Below are 26,239 nucleotides of genomic sequence, written 5' to 3'. Positions count from 1 at the left end.
CAAATTAATTCCATATTCTCTTAGTTCTTTTTAATAACGCATTATAGATAACATTACAGCAAAAAAAAATCACTCTTTGTGCATTAAATAGTTCAGTTTGTTCAAATAGCATAGGTTGGAAGTCTACTTAATTTATCTTCCTATATAGGAGGGCCGGGGTGGCTCAGTGGGTTGGTTAAAGCCTCTGCCTTCAGCTCAGGTCATGATCTCAGGGTCTTGGGTCCTGGGCTCTCTGCTTAGCAGGGAAGCTGCTTCCCACCCCCATCTCTACCTGCCTCTCTGCCTACTTGTGATCTCTATCTGTCAAATAAATAATACATAAAACCTTTTAAAAAATCTTCCTATATATGCTGTTCAATGAAGGTATCTGCTTACTTCCCCAATATTTGCTTGTATGAATATAACCACAGAGTGATATCATAAACTTATCAGCACGATGTTTAGAAGAAAAAAGAGCCTGGTGCCTTAAGAGATACAAAAGCCCGCTAGAGAATCTCACTGTTTCATGAAGGTCAGCAGAATATGATATTCATGACAATTATATGAGGGACTATAAGCTGAAAATGTAGATGTTTATTTTTTGTAGGCAATGGATTTCTAAACAATTATGAATAGAATAAGGCCAAGTGTGAAAAGCTTCAGTTTTTGGAGAGCAGACCAGAGATGGTATTTTCCCAATTAGCTTCATTTTTGACCTAGCGCTTTTTATTTTACAATCCTCCTGTCTGCACCCTTTGAAGACTCTAGAGCCATGGACTTACCTGAGTTTCACTTTACTTTCAAAAGTGTGTGCCTCTCCAGTGGCCACTGCATTGGCGACAGATGGCGGGGGTCCACAGGACAAGGGCGCACAGACTGGATAAGGCTGGCTCCATGTCCCTTTCTCTGTGCAAACCAGCTCCGAACTGCCTTGTATGACATACCCAGATCTGCAGTTGTAAGTTACCACATTTTCCTCTGAAGAGACGCTCTCACTGGTGAATGCATTTGGAATCGCTGGGAGAGAACCACAAGAAGCGTGCTCACAGTATGGGAAGCCAGAGCTCCACTGGCCGTTGGCTTCACAGCTGATTTCAGAAATTCCATGGAGCTTGAAGCCTTTGAAGCACTGAATCTGGACTGCCCTTCCGCAGCCAAAATCTGTCCCATTGACAACTCCGTTCTGAATCACCGGCGTGGAACACCTGCAAGGCAGGCAGGAAGGTGGGCTGCTACTCCAGGAGCCATTGGAGAGACACCTTCTTGAAGGACTCCCATGGAGCTTATAACCAGGAAAGCACTGATACTGTATATGCCCCCCGTGATAAAAGGAGAAGCCATTAGAAAAGCCATGGGAAGAATCTTCAGGAGGGCCACAGGTGACTGGTTTACAGAGAGGGAACTCTGCGTCCCAGTTGCCATTGGACTGACAGGTGAGTTTTGGCGCACCATGCAACATGTAGCCATCCTGGCAGTGGAACGCCACTTCCTTTCCAAAACCATAGTCCAGGCCATCCATCACTCCATTTGCCACCTGTGGTGGGGTGGCACATCTGACAGGCACACAGATGGGAGTGGTTCCACTCCAACTTCCATTGGCAAGACAAACACGACTCCTGGCTCCCTCAAGTAAGAACCCTACATTGCAAGTATACTCAACTTCTTTTTGGAATGTATGTTCATTTCCTTTCACCTGGCCATTGGCTGAGACTGGCGGTGACCCACAGTCCACAGGAAGGCACGCTGGCTCATTCTCATCCCAATTTTTGTTTTGTTGGCATGTTCTCCTCTCAGAGCCATTCAACACATACCCAGGATCACACTCATAGTGTAACACACTCAGGTATGTGTAGTTGCTTCCTTTGATGGAGCCATTCATAATGGGATTTGGTGCTTTGCATGAAATGGCCTCACACCTTGGGGAAGCACCACTCCATTCTTTATTCTGTAGACAAAACCTCATGTCGGAGCCCAGCAGAACGTGTCCCTGCTTGCAGCTATACTGTACAGCATTGCCCATGGTCGTCTCTGCAAAATGCAAAAAGCCATTTTCAGGAGCAACGGGCAAGTCACATTCAATGGAAATGCAGGATGGTGCACTGCCATTCCAAGTGCCATCTTCCTGGCATATCAGCATAGGGCTCCCTAGAAGTTCATATCCTGGATTACAGGTATATGAAACAATGGTGCCATATAGAAAGCTTGCAGAATGTGGAGTAGGAGATCCTTTGGTGCTTTCCCTGGCTTTAGCCCCTGCTGTCAGATGGTAAGGAGGGTGAGGAGTCACATATGGAACTTCCATCATATCTTCTTCTTCTACAAAAGATTCCTGACCATCTTTGACCTTAGTACATTCTCCAAAATCAATATGAGGTGGGAGACCACAGTCTATGGGTACACATGTTGGTATGAAGCTTGACCATCCTGACTCTTCACAGGTCTGCATGGCATGACCAGCTATCTGGAACCCAGGTAAGCAACTGTAGATGATCATGGCCCCATAGCTGTAATCTGCGCCTTCTACAAATCCATTTTCGATGGGTTGTGGGGGATTACAGTGGATGGCAGTGCATGACGGGACACCCATATCCCAATCACCTGTCTCTAAACAAGTCAAGGATTTGGGACCTTCTAGCCTGAAGCCTCGGTCACAGGAGTATGTAATGGTTTGCCCGTAGTGTAGGTTTGTGTAAGAGAATTTGCCATTTGAAATCTCCTTGGGCACTGGGCACTCAATGGGTTTGCAGGTGGGTTTCCCCCCAAGCCAGTGACCATTTTCTCCACAAAGGATGGTAGTATTTCCCACCAACTCAAAGCCGGGCTTGCAGGTATAGAGAGCTGTGCTGAGATAGGCAAGACCTTGTACATCGATGATGCCATTGAGAATTTCCTCAGGGTGAGGACATTCCACAGGGATACATTCTGGCAGTGGAGAGCTCCAGGTACCATCAGCTTGGCAGGAGGTGGTGGGATCCCCTCTCAGGAAAAACCCATCCACGCAAGAATACTTGACAGTACTTCCAAAATGAAGAGCAGACGAAGGAGCGGGGACCCCAAAGGAAATGAGAGGAGGTGGGAGGCAAAGAACCATCTTACAAACAGGGAAAGAATCATTCCATCGCTGTGATGGCAGGCATTTCAGGACGGAGGGGCCCTGAAGGACATGTCCTTCTTTACAAGAAAATATCACCACTCCTACTTCCGTAGCTGACTCCTTCAGGACGAGCTGGTTTTCCAAGAGGGGAGGCTCTGGGCACTTGGCAGGCACACACTTCTGGTCTGGCTTCTTATTCCATTTGCCAGATTTCTGGCATGTCCAAGAATTATCACCGATAAGCTCATAGCCTTCATTACAGAAAAACTGAACCTTGGATCCTACTTCAAAATTTTCTCCTTTCATGTAGCCATTCTGGATCAGGGGAGGTTTCCCACAGTTCAGAGGGATGCATGACAGAGGGGATTCACTGTGCCAGTGGCGATTGGCTTGGCAGACAAATATGGGACTTCCAACTGACTTATAGCCTGGATTACACCGATATCTCGCTTCACTCTCAAAGATCCTGCCAGTTGTATGCTGTATAATAGGGAGAAAACAATTAAGTCTTACATGTATAATGAATAATTAACTAAAGACATTGAACAATAATAAAAAAAATATATACTGAAGTGCCTATGTTAAGACGAATCAGTTAAGACATAAGCAAATAAGGACTTAATGCTTTTCTCATTAGGCCTGTTCTATTTTAGTAAGTGAAAAGGACAGGTCAAATTTGGTAATCCTTATTGCAGAAATGTTTACCATAGGGCTGAGTTATCATAAGTAAAAAATCAATAGTTTTAAGTTGATGATTTGGTAGACTACTACTAAAAATTATAAATTACTTAGTAAATTCAAAAAAATCTTGCTCACGATAGCAATGCTGTAGTTTTGTTGCTTTAACTACAGAGAAAGAAGTATACACATACGACCTACATTTACTTGTTAATATTGTCAAAAAAAGCATATAAAATATTTTCATGGATATATTCCAAAGAGTACAAAGTTTTGTGTTCATTCTTAACATACTCTTAAAAACTGCTGCTCTAAAGATGGGAAATTAAAAAGCAGTATCTTATCTTTTAAACAAAAAATTAATCTTCATGAACTCAATATTTAAATATATAAGGGACTAATAACAGGTCATTTTTAGGCAGTACCACACATGAATTAGTCATGAAAATTTTAAAAGGAATATCATGGTAAAGTCTAGCTTGTATGCTATATAGTGAACTTCTTGTTCTAGTGGACATAATTTTTTTTTAATTTCTTTCTTGGCTACACATATGGAAGCACCATGCCATCATAGACCTAATCTGTGTTGTTAAATACCAGCTCTCCAGTGCTTACCTGGCACCTAGTAGGAGCTCCAGAGATATTTGCTAGATGAACAAATGAAGAAAGCCTCCTTATCTACATATACCCTCTTCCAGTGGATCTGGTACCTCAGAGCAGAGGTGTTAAACAGAAGGTATTTACTATCGTTTAGAATATAAAGGAGAAAAGGTATGACGTATGTGTGGGTTTTTACATAATATTTAATTAGAATATTGTCTCTTTAAAATAGCCCTTGTGGGGTACCTGGGTGGCTCAGTGGGTTAAAGCCTCTGCCTTTGGCTCAGGTCATGATCTCAGGGTCCTGGGATTGAGGCCCACATCAGGCTCTCTGCTTAGCGGGGAGCCTGCTTTCCTCTCTCTCTCTGCCTGCCTCTCTGCCTACTTGTGATTTGTCAAAATAAATAAATAAAATCTTTAAAAAAATAAATAAAATAGTCCTTGATTTGGGGAAATAGACTAGGCACATATTAATGTGAAAGGAGAACAGGTGTGGATCTGAGAGAACTCTTTATGTCCTGACGAAACTACTTTTAAGTCTGCTGAAAGAAAATTGTAATAACTGCATTATAGTGAACAGATGATTCACCCCATCTTTGGTCTAAAAATCAGAAATGATACCAGATTTCTCTAAGTTCCAGGAGACCTTGATTTCTATAAAATATACATTCATCTTGGAATAATTTCTTCTATAAAGGAAAACAATATTGTATTAAAATTGGTTTATTCTACCTTCATAGTTAGGACTAAGGATTACTACAAAGCACTTCAATTAGCACTTTTATATGCTAGCAGAAGGTACAAAGCTCTATATTAAAAGGATCACTAATTTCTATCAACTTCCCTCCAATATTCACTACCTATAGGTCTAGTCACTTCTGTTTTTCAACAGTTAATCTGTCCATTGTCCTGCCTCTAATCCCAGGTTAGCCACAGGAGGCCGGGAGTCAGTGATGAAAGCCATGGACCACTCGCTCATTAGTCTCTTACCTCTAGAAAGCCATTCTCAACCTTGGGTGGTTCATTGCAAGCCACAGGGTGGCATGTGGGTGTGGGGCTACTCCACTGTCCTGTGGCCTCGCAGGTGCTCTTCTTCTCCCCTTTGATGTAGAACCCCTTGTTGCAGCTATAAGCCACCATGGCCCCAAAACTGTAGTTTGATCCACTTGCATAGCCATTCATGATGCTTGGAGGCTCTCCACACCGCACAGGGATGCACTGGATGGACATGGGGGAAGGGTTCCACTGCCCACCTCTCAAACACTCAATCTTCGCCGAGGTATTCAGTACAAAACCTTCTGTGCATTTAAAGCTCACAACGGATCCTGCTGCAAATTTTGCTTTGCTCACAGATTCTAAGATGCTATAAGAAACAGATGGGGGCTTTTCACAGAAATGAGCTATACAACGGGGCATGGCCTGACCTTCGGGGGGAACCCACTTGCCCTGGGCATTGCAAAGGAGCTGGGAATTGTCTGCCAGGCTGTAACCATCTGAGCAGTAGTAGAAGGCAATGTCTCCAAATAACCGATGGGCAGTCTCTGGAGAGGCGTGTTCCACATTGGGAGGCTCATCGCAGGAGACAGCCAGACACTGCTGGTTACTTCCATTCCACTTGCCATTGGCCAGGCATTCAATGGTGTCAGGACCAGCAAGGGTATAGCTATGAGAATGGGAGGAAAAGAACAATAACTAAGCATAATATTTGAGAAAAGGTGTTTGTGCCTTTGTAATTCTGTTTTTAGTTTTTTACTCTTTGCAACAATGACTATTTTTAGTTGTTATTCTTTAAAATAATATTTATTAAGATGGAGGTATAAGTAGGAGAACTCTACAGGCTCGTCTCATCCCTCAAACTCAACTAGAAAATAATCAAATCACTCTGAATACCCAAGAAATTGACCTGAGGGGACAGAGCAAACTGTACCACTGCACAACTAGAGGGAGAGTTGTACACAACAAGGAAGTGTAGAGACATGGTATGGGGGAGAAATGGATGGTAGGTGCTGTGGAGGAGAGGGAGCCCTGGTCTCAAAGGTGAGAGAAAAAGGAATGCTCAGGGGAATTGACAGAGAACACTTCCCCACAGCCATTTGCTGGGAAAATGAGAGGGGCTTATTTTCATGAATTTTTGCAACCAATGGGGCTTGAAGACCAAAGTTTTAAAGGTTGGTAGTCTTGGCTTGTAGGGAGAACTGAGGCACTGCCCTACTCCTGGAGGGAAGACAAGCAAGCAGCCTGGGGTGGGGTGGGGGGTGGGTGGGCAGACAGCCATTTGAGGAATGCCTAGGTCACATGGGGAAACTGTTTGTTCTTCTAAGAGAGCATCTGCGAGAGGTGGCATTTGCAGAGTTGTCTCTCAAGGGACAAAAGAGCTGGTGGAAGCCTTTCTCCCTCCCTCCACTTCCCCCCCGCCCCAGCATACATGCAGAGACACTTGCTGTTGACATCACAGCACCAACACTGGCTGCCTGACCTGCTTACACCAGGTCCCGATCCAAAACTGTGCTCTGCTGGGACTGCTCTTCTTGGACCAATGTGCCTCAGTGCCAGCATAGAGAGCCCCTTCCCCAGAAGACCAGCAGAAACCCATCTCCATGCCTTGTCTCCCAGCCAGAGTTCTATGAGGCTTCAGTTCTAGTAGAAATAGTATTAGGTCTCCTTTAACAAGCAGAGCAGAGCACACCTACTTAAAACTTGTCACAGGATCAAACCCTGCCCACTGCAGGCAAGGAGAACCTCTGCAGACAAGTGGCCTGAAGGAAAGAGCAGCCCAAAGACAGTAGCAGAGGGCACACAGCATGCACCAGACACAATCCCTGAAGCATCAGGCCCTGGACACGACATGACCAATTCTTCAAAAAGTCATTACTCTCAAAAGCAGGACATGTAACAGGTTTCTCTAACACACAGAAAAAGACTCAGACAAAATGCCAAGATGGAGGAATTCATCCCAAATGAAGCAACAAGATAAGGTCACGGGTCAGATTTCTAATTGAAACAAATATAAGTAATATGCCTGATGGAAAATGTAAAGCAATAATCATAAGGATACTCACTGGGCTCGAGAGAAGAATGGAAGACTTCAGGGAGGCCCTTACCATAGAGATGAAAGAAGTAAAAAAACCAATCTGTCAGAAATAAAAAATGTAATAACTGAGATTGGAAACAGACTGGATGTAATGAACACAAGGCTGGAGGAAGCTGAGGTACAAAATAGTGACATAGAAGATAAAATTATGGAAAACAAGGAAGCAGAATAAAAGAGAGAAAGAATTATGGATCATAAGAATAGACTTAGAGAACTCAGTGATGCCATCAAATGTAATTACATTCATGTCATAGGAGTTCCAGAAGAAGAAGAGAGAGAAAAGAGGGCAGAAAATTTGATGAAATAATAGCTGAAAACTTCCCTAATCTGGGAAAGGAAACAGACATCCAGATCCAGAAGGCACAGAGAACTCCCACCAAAATCAACAAAGCAGGCCGACATCAAGACATATTGTAATTAAATTTGCAAAATATATAATAAAGAAAAAATCCTACAGCAGCAAGACAGAAATAGTCCCTAAATTACAAAGGAAGACCTATAAGGACAACTGAAGATCTCTCAACAGAAAGTTGACAAGCCAGTTTAAAAAAGTGGCATGACATTCAATGTGCTAAATGAGAAAACTCTACAGACAAGAATACTCTATCCAATGATAGCAAGCCTATTATTCAGAATAGAAGGAGAGATGAAGAGTTCCCAAGACAAACAAAAACTAAAGTAGTTTGTGACCACTAAACCACCCATGCAAGAAATATTAAAGGGGGACCCTTTGAGTGGAAAGGAAAGACCAAAAGTGACAAAGACAAGAAAGGAACAGGGAAATTTTCCAGAAACAATGACAAAATAAGTAATAAAATGGCACTAACTACAGATCTATCAATAAATACTCTGAATGTAGGTGGATTAAATGCTCCAATCAAAAGACAGAATGTCAGAATAGGTAAGAAAACAAGACCCATCTATATGCTGCCTACAAGACAGTCATTTCAGACCTAAAGACACCTATAGATTGAAAGTGAGGGGATGGAGAAACAGTTGTCATTTATTGTGCAAATGGATGCCAAAAGAAAGCCAGAGTAGCTACACTTATATCAGACAAATCATATTTTAAACCAAGGACTGTAACAAGAGATGAAGGGAACTATATCATTATAAGGGGGACTATCCAATAAGAAGATCTAACAAATGTAAACATGGAAGCATCTAAATATATAAAACAGTTAATGACAAACATAAATGAGCTAATTGATAATAATACAATAATTATAGGGGACTTGAACACTCCACTTACACCAATGGACAGATCACCTAAATAGAAAATCAACAAGGAAACAATGGCTTTGGGTGACACACTGGAACAAATGGATTTAACAGATATATAATCAGAACATTCCATCCTAAACCAGCAGGATACATTCTTTTTAAGGGCGCATGCAACATTCTCTAGAATAGATTACATATTAGGCCACAAAACAAGCCTCAACAAATTCAGAAAGATTGACGTCATACCATGCATCTTTTCTGACCACCATGCTATAAAAATGGAAGCCAATCACAAGAAAAAAATCTGGGAAAACCACAAATCCATGGAGTTTAAACAATATGCTACCAGACAATGAATGTGGTCAACTAGAAAGTAAAAGAAGGAATGAAAAAATACAGGGAAACAAGAAAATGAAGACACATTGGTTCAAAAACTGCTGGATGCAGCAGAAGTGGTGGTCCTAAGAGGGAAGTTTCTAGCAGTACAGGACTACTCAAGAAGCAAGAACAATCTCACATAAACAACCTAACCTTACACCTAAAGGATCTAGAAAAAGAACAAACAAAACCTAAAAACATCAGAAGGAAGGGGATAATAGAGATTATAGCACAACTAAATGATATAGAAACTAAAAAAACAGTAAAGCAGATCAATGAAGCCATAAGCTGGTTCTTTGTAAAAATCAGTAAAGTTGATAACTCCCTAGCCAGACTTAGCAAAAAGAAATGAGAAAGGACTCAGATAAATAAAAATCACAAATGAGAGAAGAGAAATAACAACCAACACCACAGAAATACAAATAATTATAATAGAATACTATGAAAAACTATATGCCTACAAATTAGACAACCTGGAAGAAGCGGTAAATTCCTAGAAACATATAAATTACCAACACTGAAATGGGGGGAAATAGAAAACTTGAACAGACAGATAATCAGCCAAGTAGATGAATCAGTAATTCAAAAACTCCCAACAAACAAAAGTCCAGGACCAGATGGCTTCACAGGTGAATTCTACCAGACATTTAAAGAAGAATTAATACCTGTTCTTCTCTAATGATTCCAAAATATAGGAAAAGAAGGAAAACTTCCAAATTCATTCTATGAACCCAGCATTACTGTGATGCCAAAACCAGACAGACTCCACAAAAAAGAGAACTACAGGTCAATATCCCTGATGAACCTGGATGTAAAAATTCTCAATAAAATACTAGGAAATTGAGTCCAACAGTACATTAAAAGAATTGTTCACCACAATCAATGGGAATTTATTCCTGGGCTGCAAGGGTGATTCAATATTCACAAATCAATCAATGTGATATAGCACATTAATAAAACAAAGGATAAGAAGCTGGAGGCATCACAATTCTAGACATGTAAGTTATATTACAAAGCTGTAGTCATGAACACAGTATGGTCCTGGCCTCAAAATAGACACACAGGTCAACGGAACAGAACAGAAAACCGAAAACTTAAACCCATAATTACGTGATCAGTTCATCTTTCTTGAAGCAGGAAAGAATACACAGTGGAAAAATAGTCTCTTCAGCAAAGGGTGTTGGGAAAACCAGAGAGCAACAGGCAAAAGAATGAAACTGGACCACTTCTTAAACGATACATGAAAATAAATTCACAATGGATTAAAGACCTAAATGTGAGATCTGAAACTGTAAAATTTCTAGAAGAAAACATAGGCAGTGTTCTTTTTGACATCAGCCATAGTAACATTTTTCTAGGTAGGTCCCCTTGGGCAAGAGAAACAAAAGCAAAAATAAACTATTGGGACTACATCAAAATAAAAAAAGCTTCTGCATAGTGAAGGAAACATCAGCAAAACTAAAAGGCAACCTATGAAATGGGGGATGATATTTGAAAGTGGATATCCACTAAAGGGTTAGTATCCAAAATATGTAAAGAACTTATATGAATCAATACCCTCCAAAATATAATTCAATTAAAAATGGGCAAAAGACATAAATAGACATTTTTCAAGAAGACAGGTAGATGGCCAGATACATGAAAAAAAGTTCAATATCATTCATCATCAGGGAAATACAAATCAAAACTACAATGAGATATCATTTCACACCTGTCAGAAGAGCTAAAAACAAAAACAAAAACAAAAGAAACAACAAGTATTGGTGAGGACGTGGAGAGTAAGGAACACTCTTGCACTGTTGGTGGAAAGGCAAACTGGTACAGCCACTCTGGAATATAGTGTAGAGTTTCCTCAAAAAGTTAAAAATAGAACTACTCTATGATCTAGCAATTAGACTACTGTGTATTTACCCAATGGAATATTAATTTGAATATTTGAACATTCAATAATTTGAACATTCACCCTGATATTTATAGTACCATTGTCAACAATAGCCAAATTACTGAAAGAGCCCAAATATCTACAAACTGATGAATGGATAAAGAAGATGTGGTGCATATAGACACAGTAGAATACTACTCAGCCATTAAAAGGAAGGAAATCTTGCCATTTGCAGTGACACGGATGGAACTAGAGTACTATGCTAAGTGAAATAAGTCAGAGAAAGACTAATACCATATGATTTCACTCACATGTAGAATTTAAGAAGCAAAAAAAAATGAATACAGGGGAGGGGGAAAAAAAAAAGAGAGGAAAACCAAGAAACAGACCCTTAACTATAGAGAACAAACTGATGGTTACCAGAGGGGAGGTGGGAGGGGGATGGGTTGACTACATGATGGGGATTAAGGAGTGCATCTCTGATGAGCAGCAGGTGTTGTATGTAAATGTTAAATCATTAAATTCTACACCTGAAACTAAATTTACACTGTATGTTAACTAACTGGAATTTAAATAAAAACTTGGAAAGAAAAGAAAATATTCACTGCTTGAATACTGAGCTTACTGATCAAATGAACTTCCTTCAAGAAGTAGAAATACATCTTGATATTAATAGTAATGCTTATTTAGAAAGGGAAGTGAATTTAAAATTTTTGCTATTTAAGGACCTCTAAAAATTGTTGCACATTTCCTTAAAAATAAGAATGACTCAGCTTAAATTTAGAACATCATCTGTCTATAGATGGTTTTAGTTAGTTGATTTTATCACTAGTCATTGAAACAAAAGCACTAATGAACCAGATGTAGCCCACACATAACTCATGTACTTACTTATATTCAATGAAATTTAAAGCAATGATTGTAATTTTAGTCTCCAGGGTTTCCTAAACCCTTATCCAACCAAATGTTAGCATTTCGAGCTCTGCTATTCAACCAGTATGAATCAATTTTGCTTAATAACTCTCAGTCTTTCTTTGTGCTTTGAACAGGTATTTTCCCACAGAAGGTGACAGATTGATGACTTGCAAAAATCCGAGATTATTCTCCAGTGCTCTCTCAATGAAGGAGAACAAATTATTATGATATGTAGTATTAGAATAATTACATGTGAGTCATTCTTAACTTGCTTCTCGCTTTCTTTTTTTTTTTAAGATTTTATTTATTTATTTGAGAGAGATTATTGAGAGAGATCACAAGCAGGCAGAGAGGCAGGCAGAGAGAGAGGAGGAAGCAGGCTCCCTGCTGAGCAGAGAGCCCGATTCGGGGCTCGATCCCAGGACTCCGAGTTCAAGACCTGAGCCACCCAGGTGCCCCGCTTCTCGCTTTCTTACTGAAAAGGAAGATGACAGAATTTTAAAGGAATGTCTAACACCTGAGCCATCTGTCATTTTTATACTAATGAGAGATAAAAGGACAAAAATAATCAGGCACCTAATTTAATCCTGTTTAGATATATTAATTTCTTCATTTTACAGATGAGTGAATGGTGGTTCCACAGGCTAAAAGCCCAGTCTGGAGTCACACAGTTGCAAGCAGCTGAGCTGAAAAATTGCATTTGATTTATAAGATTCCAACACTTCCCCTTTTCCGTGATGTTGTTGTTGCCCCCGCTCCCTTTCTCTTTTCAGAATGAGGTAGATCATAATTTGCAGATGTCCTGTAAAAACTGCATTGCAGTGTCGCCTAGTACAAATTTTCTGATCCATCTTTGAGCAAAGATTTTTTTTAAAGATTTTATTTATTTATTTGAGAGAAAGAGAGAGAATGAGAGTGAGGGAGCACGAGAGGGGGAAGTTCGGAGGGAGAAGCAAACCCCCTGCTGAGCAGGGAGTCCAGTGCAGGACTCGATCTTGGGACTCCAGGATCATGACCTGAGCTGAAGGCAGTCACTCAACCAACTGAGCCATCCAGGCACCCTCAGCAAAGATTCATTAGTCATCAGTTAGCAAGCACATTCCTCCTGAGGTCCCTTTTAGTTTTACAAGGGATCTGCTATCATAGTGAAGATGGAATGTGTCCCCCTCACTGGCCAGATTCATGAAATCTATAGGAAGCAGAAAGATCGAGGAGAAAATGGTAGAATATCAGCAGAGATGTATGCATCCACCTTACCTAAGGTCACTTATCCTGCTAGGGAAAGAAGCGGTCTCAAAACCGTCATAGATGTCCCTGACGACACGATGCAGCCTCTAATTAGGGTCTGCTACAATTCGTTGTTATGGATAAATTCTGCTCTTCCTATTAGAATTCAAATTTAGTAAGTTTTTAGATAGCTTCTGTCTAGGAGGATATAGGAAGGTATATAAAGACAATATACTAAAGGCCTAATTTTATTATTAAAGTATCCATTATCCCAGGTCTGAGTGCCCAGATTCTACTGTTCCTGTGTAGAATGTGCTCTGAGTAGAAGTTCCATTTATAAAGACATCTGATGTTCTGTATTTTTATAGCACAATTTACATCCTCTGCACACTTTGAAACATGCATCATTATTTTCATGGGTCCCTTGATGCTGCTAGCATATTTCATTAGTAGAAGTTCACAGACACCACCTGAGAAATCCCTGATTTATTAGGATCCATTGTGCCATTTATAAAATGCTCCCTTTATTTCATGGGCCTGGCTACTTTGAGGTAGAAGCATCTGCTTCCAGTTCCTTATTCTTCAAAGCCTCTTAAGGATGCAAAAATTGTGTATAGTAATTTGGCAGCTCTTCGGTAGGTCTCTGACCCCTGATCTTAAAGAAAATCTCCACCAACTACTCTTCCCTAATGACAAATCACAGCAAAGCTCTTCTGTAAAATAATGGATGATTACCACTAAATACATATATTATGAATAAATGAATTTAAAGAATGCATTTTCATCACTACCCATAATTTCTTAGATCCCACACTGTCTCTTTCTCTGACCTTAGATCTTGACTTTTCTTTAAGATGCCCAATCAACATTTAGTCTTTCATGAAATAATTCTCAAGGACCATGCTATGGGCTAGAGCCACTTCCTCAGTGCACAACGCAATGCTCATGCATTTGCTTGTTTACACACCTGTGTCCATCCTTCACTCCCTACCCCATCCACTGCCTGATGCATTGCAGGCCCTTTCACACCTACAGCAGCTGCTTAAAAGATAAAAGCTCAATTCTACCTGGAGAATGGGAAGGCTTCCCCGGGGAAATGCTTTTGAGAGGAGTCATGAGAGAAGAGCAGAAAAGGAATCGTTCGAGAACAAGGGGTAACATGAACCAAGGGCTTGCAGTCTGGTACGGCTGGGGCATTCTGAGAACTTACGAATAGTTGGGAACGGCATCTGAACACTGGAACAAGGAAGTGATAATCACTAGGATTTTGTGTGTTTTGACACTTCGTGATGGTTGATGGGTAGAGACGTGGCAGGCACAGGTGAACCGGAAATGCCTTTTGACAGTTTCTTCTACAAGGACTCTCAAAAGATTTTAGCAGACAAAATGCTGCTAGGACAGAAAGATATTTAAGTGGTTTATTAACCGGAGACCCACGGAGTACTGCTGTACAGAAATGCCCTCATTGGGAGTTTCACATCTTGGGAATGCCAAAAAACTGTCCTTAGTCCCTACGTAGCAATGTGTAACTGTAGGGTGGGGAATAGGGAGCTTACGGTCCAGTTCAGTGTTTCTAATCTTACAGGATAATATTTAATAAAGATAAGATGGGGAACAGGCTGCACAGATACACAGTAAAGAAAAGCTGCGCAGATGGAAAACCCAGCTTAGTGACCGCCAATAGGAAAGACTTTGGAATTCTACTGAAATTAAGTTGAATGAGTCAACAGAGGCATTCTGAAAGGGTGACTGTGTTTCTAGAAACTCATTTATTTAGAAAGAGAAGAAGAGAAATGAAATAGTTACCTCTGTACATGTGTGTATGTCACGCCATGCAGCATTTTTCTCTCTGCCATATTCTAACGTGCATGTGTCAGTGTACATTCAGCTTTGGGTACCACAATTGAAAATGGACGACAGACCTACTGGAGTAGGCTCAGAAGGATTCTGAGAGGAACAGACTCAGAATCACGTTCGTTTATGAGAAAGAAGTGCAGACTGGTGCACAAGTGAACTGGCTGAAATGCCGGTCTCCGTGCACCAACGTGAGTGATCACCTCTTAGTCTGAGACGTGTGAAGCCTCCCACTTAGCTCCACTGATCCGTTTGTAGGAGAACCTTGGGACCAAGCTACGAACACCTGAACAGCCGGCATCTCACTGGTGCGGAGAGATGTACACAGAGGGGTTTCAAGAGGTGGAAGCGAAGCCAGTACTTGAGACTAGATACAATGCTCAATAAGAAGGGGGTTGAGGTTTACTAAAAACAACTCTCTTCCAAAACACATCAGTTAGTCTCTGAAGATGCTAAAGAAAAATATATATTCCAAATCACAGAAAGTGAGGAATTGTGAGCTATTGCCTAGATTGAACCAGGACTGGTCTCTGATCCAAATGCTGCATTATTTCCTCATGTTAGAAGTCTGAAGCTGTGTTCCAATTTCTATAGAATATACTTCACCTGCTTATTTGTTTAAGAGAATCATTTGGGGCGTCTGGGTGACTCAGTCGGTTAAGCATCTGACTCTTGATTTTGGCTCAGGTCATGATCTCAGGGCCGCGAAATCAAGCCCTGAGCTGGGTTCCACAATGGGTGTGGAGCCTGCTTGAGATTCTCTCCCTCTCACTCTGCCTCTCCCTGCTCACCACACTCTCCCTCTGAAAAAATTATTTAAAAATGATAAAGTTCTATATAGATGATGACATACAACCTGTAAATGTTGGCTACCAAAGCAGGAAAATTGGTATTGGCTCAAACCTAAAATGCCGGACTATTTATGCTGTGACATTTTGTATTCTCATTCAAGAGACCCTGGGAATGCTAATGCAGTCTATTATTTTAAATCAGGCCATATATATCATAAAACAAATCGTCCTACTCCATAATCCCAAAGAAAAATGGCCCATCAATATTACAATGATGCCACAGGAGGACATATTTTGGATGAATTTGCTGCAATTCATTAGCCTACTTCTCGAATAATTTTGAAAAACTCTTGGAGAATGGGCAGAGTAATCTGCAGACACAATTTTCAGTGATTTGATTCATACACTGAGTGGAAGCCAACTGATGAGCACGTGGGAAGCTTTATGAGAGAGCTCCCCAGGTGATTATTGGCTCTTCTCTTTTTAAAGAACCTTCTAAGAGCCTTAAAAGAGCAGCATACTAGATAGGTAAAGGGCTGCGACTTAATAAGATTGATGGAAAGTAGAAATCTGCATCAGCAGTTAATTCTGTTTTCAACTAAAAATGATATAAAATTTTATCTTAGTACATGCAGTAATTGCATTTAGAAATCTACAATTAAGACAATCAAAGGTGGAACATTCTATCAGAAATTTAGGATTTCAATGAGCCTTCCTTTCCTCTGAGTTTCTCACCAAGAGAGGAGACACATAGGATGAAAAGGAAAAATGGGAAACAATTTATCATTTTATTTATCTGGGAAAACAGCTGCAAGCTTCCAGCCTAGTGTTTTGATAAAAGGTGAATGTGGAAGGTCAATTTTAGGACAGGAGGCAGAAATGTACTTCTTGCTTCTTTCCTTCCTGGTGTTCATCTTACTACTCCTGTCTCCTAAAGTATTTGCTCTTCCATCCTACAGTTGAGACAGGTTCTCTCCTCCTTATTTCAAGGGAGAGTCTATGCAAAGCACATCACTGATATGAGAAGAAACAACACAGGCCCAAAGTAAGAATAAGTGTAGGTGCACCCAAGAAGCAGGCGGGGGTGGCTTCCATATGTGGAGGGCAGTGGGAGTGGAGACGGCTGGAGAGCAAAGAGGTTCTAACCCTCATTTCAAGCCAACAGCATCTCAGGAAGCTGAAGGAGACAGCAGGCCCATTGCACAAACAGGCCCACTGCACAAAAGCCATGACTTGAACACAGTGACACCGTCCTGGAACAGGACTTGAACACAGTGACACCGTCCTGGAACAGAACAGAGACAGTGCATCTTGGCTATGCCAACCAATTTCATGGGGGGAAGAAATAGAAAAGGAGTATAGGAGAGAAGTTCTAGTTCTGGCTATACCATGGTCTGAAAATCTTCCTTATATCATACTTGATGAAATATAATAGAAGTTATTTTAGATGCACATGCCAGAAATGAAGAGGAAATTAAGAACAGAGAAGTAAGCCTGTGACTAAATGCTGTGATTGCCATTGGATTGGACAGGGAAGGTAAGAAGGGATGACAGGAAATACAACTATGGATTGAAAGAGAGTAATAGCTGAGTCTATGGCATGGACCTTTGTCCTAGAAGGACAGTCACTAAAAAGATATTAAGTAGAAAAATCCCGCCCGGAAGCCCAGTGACAGGACAAGTGAGATCTCTGTATTTGTCAGGGCTTTGAGTGGGAAAAATCAAGTCCCTGCTAAGGTAGCCATTCCCAGGTCTCATCTCCTGTGGATCTGAGGTTGGAATTTATGCCATTTACTTTGGCATGGAAAGCCTTCGAACTTTTAAATTAATGTAAAAAAAATTTTTGGTGATATTCCATGGATTCCTGATAGGAAAAAAAAAATTCACACACTTAAACCATAAGGGACTATCACAGATAAAATAAGTCCTGCTTACTATAAAGATACAATTTGAAATTACAAAACATACACAAGCATGTTTTCCATCATGAGTCAGTCAGCAGGCAGAACAAACAGCAAGATTAGAGTACCAATAAATTTAGATAGCAGAAAAGTGATTTAAAATCTGAAGATTTATATAAGTATGCTGACATAATTAAAGAAAAAAGACTCCAAATCCTATTTAAAAAGAAGAGACTATTTTAAAAGAAATGTTTGAAAAACAAACATATAAATTCCAGAAGCAAAAAAGAAAAAGTAAAAATTTAAAAAATTAATGGATACATTTAAAAGCAGATTATAGATAGTAGAAAAGAAAAACCTATAAACTACAAGATATCTGAAAAAATACCCAAATGCAGTCCAAGTTTATAAAGTGATGGAAAATGTGACAGGTTACTACATATGGAGACAGAAAGAAAAGATCCAATATATGGCTAAGACTTAAAGAGAAAGGGAAAAAAGAAGAAAGGAGGAGAGAACATGTGAAGTGAAAACAGCTGAGAATATGCTCAAATTGGTAAAAGAATTCTCAGATGTAAGAAGTACAATGACTCCTAAAGAAGACAAATGACTGTGAATACATGTTTAGTTATATCATAAGGAAATACCAGAATGACAAAGACAAATTAAAAATAAAAACCAAAGGGAAAAGATACTGCTTATAGGGGAACCATGATTCAAGCAGAGTTTCTCAATCTCAGCACCATGTGGGACCAGACAATTCTGTGTTGTGGGGGCTGCTGTGTGCATTGTAGGCTGTTCAGCAGCATCCCTGGACTCCGTCCACTAGAGCTAGAAGCACCCTCCCCTCAGCTGTGACAACCAAAAATGTCTCCAGACATCGCCAAATGTCCCTGCTGGGCAACACTGCCCCTGGTTAAGAACCACTAACAGACTGATGACAGAATCCTCAGTAGCAAGAAGAAGAAGTCAGAAGACTGAAGGCACTGGAATAATATTTTTCAAAATGTCTATGAAAGAAAACTAATGTAGACTTGTATACTCGGTTAAACTGTAATTCAAGAGCAAGGGTAAAATATTATTATTTTCAGAAAAAGATTACAGAATATGCTGAAACTTACTGAAAAAAAATATGCAATGGAGATTCTTCAGGAAGTAGAAATATTAAACCCGAAAGGACGGAATGGGATACAAAACGTAATGGTGATGAAGAGATTAATAAATATGTGAGTCAAACTAAATAAACACTGACTATATTAAAAAATGACTAATTTGAGAAGTCCTAAAAGAGGAGGGACGTAAAATACAGACAGTGATAAAACATTTAAGATGAGAGGGGGATGGAAATTCGTGCTTTCCAAATCTCTGAGTCATTCAGGAAAAAGGCAAAGATACAGTATGACCTTGGGGTAGGGATGATTTCTTGAATTTGATACACCCACACAAAACAAAACATAAAGGACATGACTGATAAATATCAAGTACTATCTCATGAAGTTTAAAATAAGCATATTTCATAACTCAACAACTTCAACCTTTGGTGTTGGGGCCAGAGATAGTCATACTCATATGTACCAAGAGACACGGGCAAGGAAATTTACTTCAGTACTGTTACATCAGCAAATAAAGGAGCAACAAACTAACCTTCTACCTGTAAGGAAATCAGTAATTTACAGACAGCTCGTACTTCCAAGGGAATACCATACAGCTGTTAAAATGAATTCTACTGATTGACAAAAATGTACCTTTGTTACTTTGGGTAGAACAGCAAAGTGATGAGAATGGCTTCTTGTTGTATTTGTAATACTTTATTTCTTTCATAAAAAGAGAGCTACAATATGGCAAAAACTTAACATGTACTTTTCTCTCAAGAACGGATACCTAGGAGGGATGCCTGGGTGGCACAGTTAAGCATGGGGCTCTTGGTTTTGGCTCAGGTCATGATCTCAGGATCATGGGATCCATCAGGGAGCCTGCTTGAGAGAGTCTCATCCTCCCTTCCCCTCCCGCTTGTGTTCTATGTCTCTCTCTAAGATAAATAAATCTTAAAAGAAAGAAAGAAAGAAAGAAAAAATGCATACCCAGGTAAATTTAAGTGGAGATTAATAATTACTATTTGTGTTTTTCTGTATATTTCAAATGTTTCATTAGCCATTTGGCCAGAAAAAAGAGGACTACAAAGGTTTTCTTTTCTTTGGCATCCTCATAGCATCCCAAGGTGGAGTTAGGGGTATGCCAAGGGCCATCGGTGTGCTTCCTCTCACCAAAAGTTTCACTTCCAGAAAAAAATGAAACTATCCCTTAATAGCTTGATTTTTTTTCTTTTAGAACAAAATGTAGGTGGCAGTGATTTGGAACTGTAGATACTTTCTATTAATTTGATTAACTACTTAAGACAGTTTTTCCTACATTATTTTAAAATGTCATCACCATATATAGCAATAATGATGACAGAGAAGATAATAAAGCTATTTTCTGCTTTGTTCTTAATGGACATACAAAGCACTTTCATAAAACTGTTCTCATATCCTTCAATAGATACATGATTTAGGGGAGTAGATTTGGTTTCCATCTTTTTGATGGATAAAAGGTCCCACAGAGTGTCTGTCTTCCTAGACCAGAAGGAACATGCAAGGTGATATGGGTCAATCCCTTCAACTACCAAGTTGGAATACTATTTATTCTGCCAAACCCCCACCGTTGTGGAAGGGAGCACAAGAGGAGATAATGTGTAGGAAAGCCCTGGGGAAATGGAAAACCCTCTGCAAATGTATGGCTATGTTGTAATTTTAATTAGTGCCTTTAGTACTTCTTTTAATAAAACCCTTTCCTAAAACATATAGACTTAATATTAGGCAGACTCAGAACTCTTTGGATATATTTTAGGTGAATGATTTTTAATGAGAAAAAATGTAAATTGCATCTATAGCAGGATTTTTCATACTAAAAAATATGTAAAGACAAAATTCTGAGAAGAAATATAGTAAAATACCACCGTTTGTTTTTGGACAATTTTTAAAATGTATTTTTATTTCTCTTTTTCTTGTCTTTCTTTCTTTCTTTAAGATTTTATTTATTTATTTGAGAGAATGTGAGTGAGCATGAGCTGGAGGAGGGGCAAACAGTGTTTTATCAGGTTCAGGTGTATAATACAGTGATTTAACCATTCTTTACATTACTCATCAAGGGCTCCTCAAGATAAGTATACTTTTAATTCCCTTTACCTATATCACTCATCCCCTGTTTTAATAGTAAAGATTTCTGTTTCACTTAAGAAGGTGTTAAGTTTTGGGACTTCAATCAGCTATTTATTCAAGTAGCTGACTCTCAGGAGATTTTTGAAAATAAATAAATAAATAAATAAGAATATATAACTATTTATATGGATAAACACACACATATATACACACATACATACATACACACACACTATATATGCATACATATATATGTGGCCTATATATATATATACACACACACACATACACACATATATGTGTGTGTATATATATATGTGGCCCAATATATATACATGTATATATGATGTGTACACACATACATATATACATATATGTATATATACTATATATATACATATATATACGCACATATGTGTGTATATATATGTAGTCCAATATATATAGTGTGTATATATGTGTGTGTGTGTGTGTGTGTATGTATATATATGTATATTTTGTCGCCACCTGCTGGCAGTCCTGTTCTACTGGGACTGTCTTCCATCCAGGTGAAATGAACTTCTATGCTAGAATATGCTAGAATAGAAACTGCTATCTCATTTATGTTTCAGTCATAATAATGGCAAAGTTGGTTGAATTAATTAAGGTTTTTTTTTCCTGGTTAGGCCAGGCTTTATACTAGGCATTTGATTTCTCACAGTATCTAGAAGTATGAACCTTAAATGAAACTATTTTTATGTAGGACACTCGAAGCACAGAGAGGTTATACAATTTCCCTGAAGCTACACAGCGAAGGACAGAGCTGAGCTACAAACCCAGAAAGCAGCAAACTCCTGCTGGCGCTGCTTCCAACTGCGTGACAAACACCTCTGGTCAATCTGGTGTGTGAAAGCACTATTCACAGTGAAAATATTTATTAAAGAAGCATGAAGGGGTCGTGGAGAAGCAATGAAATGCAAGTCAGATGTCGTGGGAATTCACATACCCCTCGCTTCCTTATAACCTCCCTGAGATGCTAAGCAGACACCACCCCAGAGGGAGCCTTCCCTTTCTCTGTACCTCATTCCTTGTTTTTCAAATTTTACCTCTGAATGAAATGAGATCATTAAAAATAGAATAACCTGAGTTTTATCATCCTTTTTCCTCTGCAGACCTGTCATCTTTAGGTTGTGACTCAAACTATTGCCTTCAGGCTTGCCAAAGACAAACACACCAATGTTTATTCAACCAACCAGACTACCCAGGTGCCCCCACAGATGCCTATGTAAATGTGCTTTTTGCATCTTTAAGAATAAAACTATTTTCCACTGCATTGCTCAGTGTCTGATATTGGAGGCCTAATTTGACAAATTACTCTAACTCCAGAAAAACACTGTTTCCACAGGGGAATATGCTTGCTCTCTGCTGTCAGGAAACAAGAGCATAAAGTTCTCTCCAGCTTTGGTGTCCAGAAAACGTAATTTAGTGTTCAGTGGAGCCCATCTCCATGGGAGATGCATCCCCTCCCTTGAGGTTCCCAATGCTTCCTTCCCTTCCAGGACCACTCACCCTTCTTTGCAAGTGTAAGTGACAGTGTTTCCAAAAGTGAAGTTCCTCCCTGTGATGACAGCGTCTTTGATGGCCGGAGGCTCTCCACAGACAACGAGATGGCAGGTAGGTGGCGCTCTGTCCCAGCTGCCTGAGGCCGAGCATTCAAGGACTGAAGGGCCCTGTAAGCTGGGAAAGAATGGCTATTATTCACTGCCGTGGAGACGATTATATACAAAGAAGGGAAGCCAGAGTGCTTCTGTCACAGAATGGGCTAAAACAACATCACAACTGATGCAAAATAAAATGGGCTCCCTGGTGCTGGAGGAGGGCCCTCAGACCTCGCCAAGGGATTACGTGGATGAGAAGGGGTTAACAGGCTGGTTGGGATCCAGCCATAATAGAGACAGACACCCAGGAAGTCAGGGTAACTGAAGTCAAAGGGCCCTGTCCTTGTCCTGAGTCTGGGTATATGCACTGTTGCTCCTGACTCTGACCTCTGGTCTTCCTTTGATTTCGCAAACCTCACATCCCAATGGCGTCACTTATCCACCTTTGTTTGCCTACCTGAATCTGTGTGTGTCACCTGACTTTCTACTCACTGGATCTGTTTCACTTCAGATCCCGCCGGCCAAATTTCTGACTACAGCCTCGCCCTACTGTCCCTTCTGTTGGAACATACACATACACCCTATGCATAACACTGATGGAATCAACCTGTTACAGTATTAAGAACTTGGGCTGTGACATGCTTTTTGAAACATCACATGCAATGTTCAGTATAAGTGTGGTAAGTTATGTTCCAAAAAAAAAAAAAAATCCAGATACTATGCTATGCCTCCAAAACACTTTTTTGCTTTCATGTTTAATGACTGAATGTTTATAGTGACTCAACTAGAGCTCCCAGAGTCCAAGTTAGGTAGACTGTTTCCCTAGGTATTCCCAGCATATAAGCCAGTCCTCACAAAGCATGCAAATCTGAGACTATCTTTTACACTTAGAAACTTGTGTCTAAAGTCAGCTAGTTACATACAAATGAAACCTATGGAGTAAATAACGGGTAACGGGGTATTTTAGGAAGCTTGTGGTGTCTACGGACTTTACCTGTATCCGCTCTCACATGAATATGATGCAGTAGAAAGGTAGGTAAGCCCACTCAAAATATATTTCCCATTATTTATGCTTTCAGGGCTAGAACACTTGACCAGTTCACACACAGGAAGAGAATGACTCCAAGAACCGCTAGCAAGACAGCACGATTCTTTATCACCTTTCAGCACATACCCTTTATTACACCTAAAAAGGATAAATGGAGATTACAGAATACAATTTGCTTTATTTTGCACAATTTTATCAGTACCAAAACCTTTAAAAATATTGAGAATTTACACTTTACAATTTATTGGAGGATTTCTTTCTTTTCTACTAAAATAATGCTGTAAAATTATTTCCAAGGTTGAATACTGTACATCTCCCCCATAGGGAACCTTGCTGAGTGACAAGTAGTAAAATGAAGAGATTGGCTTGTCCCCAGCTTACGTCATGGATTAGTAGCTGCAAACAGTAAATTCCTAGTTTGAGAATGGTCTGGTTTAGTATGAGTGCCTGAGCCAAAGCTCCAGGTTATAACCAAGAACATTCCTTAGCTTGCAGGGCCTTCCTCCATGGCACAAGTCCTCAAGGATGCTGATCACAATGATAAGTTACTTGTCAAGGGATTTAAGGATTCTGGATAGGATGTTACCAGTAGGTTACTGAACTGGATTCCTTTGCACTACACATAATCCATTTAATTCCATATTAATTAAAAAAACATCCTCTGGGATTCTTCTACCTTTCTTTCAGTTTTAGGTCACAGACAGCATGTCACCAACAATTTCTACAATGTAGTGTTAATCTTACACACTTACCTATATGTTATTTTACTGCCATAAGTAAATGCTGACCCATCAATGCCACCATTTTCTGGAATAGCAGGTACACCACAGTAAACAGCTAGAAGGTGCAAAACAAAGGAAGTGTTGCTTTTTTCGCCAGTGTGTATAAAAATCTCTAAAAGCTCAAGGGCAGCTCTAAGTTCTCTTGTCACGTTTAAAGATGAACCCAATAGTTGGGTTTTAAATACAAAGAATATTGATACAACCTAACACATGACACGTCTCTACCTTAAATTTCTAGTATTGCCAAACACCATGAACCTGGGGGAATTTATGAAACATACCTTCGCAATATGGTAACAGATGACTCCATTCTCCAGACTCCAAACATGTGATTTTGGTTACTCCCAACAGCTGGTATCCTTCCTCACACGAGAATGTGACTTGGGCGCCCAGTGTATAAACCTCACCAGAAGAGTGGCCATTTTCTGGATTTCCTGGAGCCTTACATTTTATAGGTTCTTGAAAGAGAGAAAAAGTTTGTGTGGGACAATGAGTGGTGTTCACACAACCATGCAGGGTCTCACGACAAAAAAATTTCACTACAGTTAAAGTACCAGTTAAGTCTTGGGGGCAGGGGGGAAGCTTTTGAAGGGAGATATGGGAAGGGCTGGGGTACACTGGACATTAGCTGAGAACATACATTTAATAGGCATTTAAACGATAATATTTTGAAACACAGTGACTAAAAAAATATAAAAAATTTATCTGGCTAAAAGGGAATTGTTTATTGGGAAGTAGTATGGTACCAGGAGTTTATTAGAAGAACTTTAACAGCTCCTACCTCCCCTGACTTCATGCCTACCTTTTTAAAAGAAACAGGCTTTCTATCAAATTGAGCTAAAGGCTGTCCCCTGGGCAGATGTGAGAAAAATCCCCAGCCTCCCTTTCCAAACAGACTATGGATCAGAAATCCTTTCTATGTATGAATTGGGGTTGGTCACCATTTCTAGGAAGAGAAGTAAGTTAAAGGGATATTTATGACTAGACTTGGATAGGAGTAAATATAATACTTGGATCATCAAAAAGGGAAGATATGTTGATTCAATCTTTCTGAAGGTCATTCTGGGCGTGGAAGTCAAGGACTTTATTTGCATTTATTTTTAAATTAATTTTTAATTTTTTTTCTTTGGTGGGGGCAGAGGGAGAATCTTAAGCAGGCTCCACACCCAGCATGGAGCCTGATGCTGGGCTCCGTCTTGGGACCCTGAGATCATGACCTGAGCCAAAATCAAGAGCCGAATATTTAATGTACTGAGCCACCCAGGCACCCCAGAAGTCAAAGACTTTAACTTAAAAAAAAAAAAAGTATTTATTTATTTCAGAGAGAGAGAGAGAGAGAGAGCGAGCATGCACAAGTTGGGGGAGGTGCAGAAGGAGAGAGAAAGAGAGAAAATCTCCATCACGCTCCGTGCTGAGTGTGGAGTCTGACGCAGGTCTCAACACTGCAACCCGAAGATCATCACTTGAACTGAAATAAAGAGTTGGATGCTTAACGGACTGTGCCACCCAGGTGCCCCCTAAGTTGAGAACTTTAAATGAATCCTCTCAAAGAGTAAATGCCATTATAAGACTTGATTTTGAGACTTCCTCTTTACTTTCTATTTTCTGGGAGTTGGGCCTATATTACCAAAGTTATGATAAAATCTAGAGATGTGATAAGGGAACATGTCAATTTTTTTCAATAACGTAATTCTGTGTGGCTGAGGCAGGGGAAACATACTGATGGTGAAGTTGTCTTCTTTGCTCTGACTGTGGCCACAGAGGTCAGTGATGATATTTCTAAATCCCCTCTGTTATCCCTGTACTCTGCAGATGTTGCTTCAACATTCTGGTGGTATGGTTGGCTCTCTGTTTTATGTTCCAGAGATTGGGAAGTTGGGAGAGGCATAAGGCTCATTTAAAGCCTCTTTAGTGGTTATTTGTATGTCTTTTTTTTTTTTTTAAGACAGTTTCTCTCTTCT

General features: G+C 39.9%; 1 protein-coding gene across 3 annotated transcripts in view; it reads right to left on the bottom strand.

Moving 5' to 3' along the window:
- The window catches only part of SVEP1 (sushi, von Willebrand factor type A, EGF and pentraxin domain containing 1), a 179,725-nt gene that overhangs the window by 34,217 nt on the left and 119,269 nt on the right, over positions 1-26,239 (bottom strand). For all 3 annotated transcript variants that reach the window (XM_044265156.1, XM_044265157.1, XM_044265158.1), the window contains 6 exons: positions 24,560-24,736; positions 24,249-24,333; positions 23,443-23,634; positions 22,360-22,527; positions 5,342-6,014; positions 762-3,553 (listed from right to left, as the gene is read on the bottom strand). In XM_044265156.1, coding sequence (XP_044121091.1) covers positions 762-3,553; positions 5,342-6,014; positions 22,360-22,527; positions 23,443-23,634; positions 24,249-24,333; positions 24,560-24,736 — 4,087 coding nt within the window. The remainder of the gene's footprint in view (positions 1-761; positions 3,554-5,341; positions 6,015-22,359; positions 22,528-23,442; positions 23,635-24,248; positions 24,334-24,559; positions 24,737-26,239) is intronic.

Source organism: Neovison vison, chromosome 9 (assembly GCF_020171115.1).
Source record: "Neovison vison isolate M4711 chromosome 9, ASM_NN_V1, whole genome shotgun sequence".
Taxonomy (NCBI): domain Eukaryota; kingdom Metazoa; phylum Chordata; class Mammalia; order Carnivora; family Mustelidae; genus Neogale; species Neogale vison.
This window is presented reverse-complemented; position numbering and strand designations above follow the sequence as displayed.